The sequence below is a fragment of the Meleagris gallopavo genome, chromosome 3 (genome assembly GCF_000146605.3).
Source record: "Meleagris gallopavo isolate NT-WF06-2002-E0010 breed Aviagen turkey brand Nicholas breeding stock chromosome 3, Turkey_5.1, whole genome shotgun sequence".
Taxonomy (NCBI): domain Eukaryota; kingdom Metazoa; phylum Chordata; class Aves; order Galliformes; family Phasianidae; genus Meleagris; species Meleagris gallopavo.
This window is the reverse complement of record NC_015013.2, coordinates 74,717,131-74,720,582: the sequence shown is the minus strand read 5'-3', so window position 1 is coordinate 74,720,582 and position 3,452 is coordinate 74,717,131. Positions and strand designations below refer to the sequence as shown.

The 3,452-nt window shown below is 34.4% G+C and overlaps 1 protein-coding gene across 1 annotated transcript in view; it reads left to right on the top strand.

Moving 5' to 3' along the window:
• LOC104910421 (CUB and sushi domain-containing protein 3-like) overlaps positions 1-3,452 on the top strand; it is a 31,134-nt gene continuing 27,682 nt past the window's right edge. The window contains exon 1 of the mRNA XM_019614374.1: positions 1-31. Coding sequence (XP_019469919.1) covers positions 1-31 — 31 coding nt within the window. The remainder of the gene's footprint in view (positions 32-3,452) is intronic.

The window sequence follows — 3,452 nt, the reverse complement described above, 5'->3', positions numbered from 1 at the left end:
ATGGTTAACTTTTGTCGCATCAAAGTAAAAAGTAAGACTCTAACCTGATGAAAGAATTCAAGTCTTCATATGTCAAGTCCTGTGTTAGTGCTGTCTAACAACTGTCAAAAACTTCTCTTCTACAGTACTATATCACTGACTGTTATTTGTTTTTCACAATACTAAGTCATGAATTTCCACAGTGCTGTTTTTTGTTGGTTTCTTCCCAGTCTTAATGATCTGTTTTCTTATGTTATTGCTTCTACTGAAAACTCAGGCCTATATGACACAATTCCTGATTTGACTGAAAGGAGTATCAAAACTTGACTTCCCAGGCCCTATACTAATAAAAGCACAAATATTTTCACTTTGCATTTGAATGGTACTTCCTGTGTTAAGCAAGAAAGCATTCTATATTATGAAATGCTATTTGAAACTTGGTCTAAAGACATGGAGCAACCTTGCAAATACTCTCTGTGAACTTAATGCTTATAAAAACTTTAGTGATGATGGAATTATGGAATTGTCAGATAAAAGTATAAGAGAGGTGCTCTAATCCTGCAGGTTAGCTGTGGACACAAACATAGTTGATGTAATCACTGCATCGTTGAAACTTATGCCTTAACAGTTGCCAAGCAATTTCTGAAAAGGATTACAGTTATGTTGTGATTTTTATTATGGAAATGTATTGTCCTAGTTTTATCAGTATTCCATATCATGACATCATGTGCTTGAAACCACAACATACATATACCTGAAGAGAATAATTATACAAAGCTCTTTATTGTCATTGTTGATTTCTATTGTAAACAGAAGGAGTGATTAACTACAGCTTACAAATGTACATTACAATGTCAAAGTAGAGTAAAATATCTACTAGGAGCTTTTAAGCTTTATTTTTAGTTACTAAAACTATCTAGTATTCTAGAAACTGTCTCTTTCTATAAGAGTATAGTATTGTAATGTTTTACACTCAAAATCTTGCTACTGGCAATAAGGCAACATGCCTCTTAGCGAAAGTCTAGAATTTATGATGGAACCTAACTCTTAATAGTCAAATTCAAAAACCACTAGTCTATATCTAATTACTGAAGAAAAGAGGGGGAAAACTGAGCAGCGAATATTTCACAAAACGTAACAAAACTAGTTATAATTCACTTTAAACTGCAGTAGACATGTACTCATTTTTTAGCACTTTTCCTGAATCTTTTTACTTCCCTGCTTCATGGTGAGATCTGTGGCTTCAGTCCTTTGTGGGTTGCAGGTGTTAGTGTTTGTTTCACTGTGAAATGCTTCTCTAAGAGAAATATCATTTTGATTCTTTTATTTCTTTTTGATCATTTTTGCCTTCTTCATTGACATGGGGATATTTATGTTTCTAACATATTTTTACACCAAGCATTCTGTAATTCCATGAGTATTGAAATCTACTCTACAGTGGTCCATTTCATTTATGGTTAGATAATTGTTCTTTGTTACCTCTGGAAACTGAATCTGTTCAGGACATTATTTCTTTAAGTAATCGTGGTTGAGTTGTTCACAGCTATAGGCTTCCCACTACCATCTGAGTCCCGTGTCTTATCACACTCATACCTGCAGTTGTCTTCACAACAACCTGTGCCACCATTTCTCACCAATCTCAAGCCTGTATTTCTCTGTGCTGTGTCTCATTAGTGGTTAATTTCTCATTCTGTATGATAGCTACTTGTTACTACTGTAGATAGAAATTGTGATTGTACTGTACAAAGAAGAAGGAATGGATGCTAGTCACAACTACATGATCAGAAGAAAAACTGATGTTACAGCTAAATCAAAATAAACCAAAAAGGCTCCAGCAGGTCAAGACAAGCTCAGAGAAAGGAAGCCTGTCAAAATTCTGCACAATAATTATCACATTAGTGATTACAGTAGTACTGTATTACTGGGCTACCAGACTACAGATATAGCAAAAATTTAATGAGGTATGATTTTGTTCATTTAAAAGTGATGTTAACAGTTACTGAAGAGAAAGGACGGGCATTTGCTGAGCCATCAGATGGCTCAGCACCAAACAATCATTTGCTCACTCCCCCACCTTTCCAGTAGGATGGGGGAGAGAATTGAGGAAAAACAAAGGAGAATGCATAGGCTGAGATAAAACTGTTCACTGAGAAGTGACAAAAGAAAAGGATTAACAGTCATGACTATTTATATATATGAATGTGTATAACAAGTGCAGAAGCAATCACCCCCTGATGTTGGCCAGCTAGCCCACCTAGTAAGCAGAGTAAAGCAAAACTCTTTCCACGTGATGTCATGGTATGGATTATCCCTTTGGCCAGTTTTGGCCAGTTGAAGTCAGCTGTCTTGGTTCTATTCCCTCCCAGCTCTTTGTCCCCTTCACTGGCCTTGGCTCTACACAGCACTGCTTAGCAGCAACTATAACATTGGTGCGTTATCAACATTGTTTTTCTCTTAGAAGTAAAACACAACATCATATTAGACATTTTGAAGAAAAAATTTCCATGATAGCTGAAACTAAAACAATTCCCTTAGCAGTTTGATCCTCTGACATGAATTGCTGGGGACAGAGAAGTTTCTTGGAATATCTGCATGTCTTTTGATAAACTGAAGACCAAGAAAAGCTGAAACTGAAGTAATTTATGATGATTAGAAATAAATTTTATTCTTGTATATCATGTAAGAAACAATAAGGAAATATTGTGTTGTTATTTTATGTAATTATAATATTATTTTTTGTTCATAATATATCTAGACTGCTATCCTATTAATAAGCAGTTGCAGTTTGATATGTATGGATTTACTTTTCTCATTGTCATTTCTCTTGTGTTAGGAAATGTCAAATATATCATCTTTTGACACTTAAAAAAATGAAAAATTATTGATATTTGTTATTTGAATATCCAGTCCATAGTGAATATTACAGAAAAAACAGCTGTGGAACAGAGACAATCAAACAGCAAGGAAGTCTTATTCCCACCCAGGACTGACTACAAACATTGTTATACATAAAGTAGCTCCTCCCTAAAGTCAGAGATGATAGTGGATAAAGACATGTAGACCATTTCTCTGACTATTCTTCTGTACAAGTTATATAGGGAACCGAGCAATATACATCATCTCAATACTTGGGATTTTTAAGCTCATGTAACACTGTATTGTAGCGCCACCTGGTGCCTCTTGTATGACACAAAAAATAGATCTACTTTGGAAGGCAATTACTTGTAGCTTTTTTATTATGATGATGATTGCTTTTTTTATTATTTTTATTTTAGGAACAGGGAGATTCTTTTATTTACTTATTCACTAAACTAGTCTTGAATAGCATGGCAGCACTTGTAAAAACACCTTCATCACTTGATCAATTGAAGTAGTTTTGATGCTACTTTGGAGACCTACATATAGAGTTTATATTTCTCGGACAAGGATAACACAGTTAAAATCCATTTGCATGGATGTTTTTTTTTTTTTTT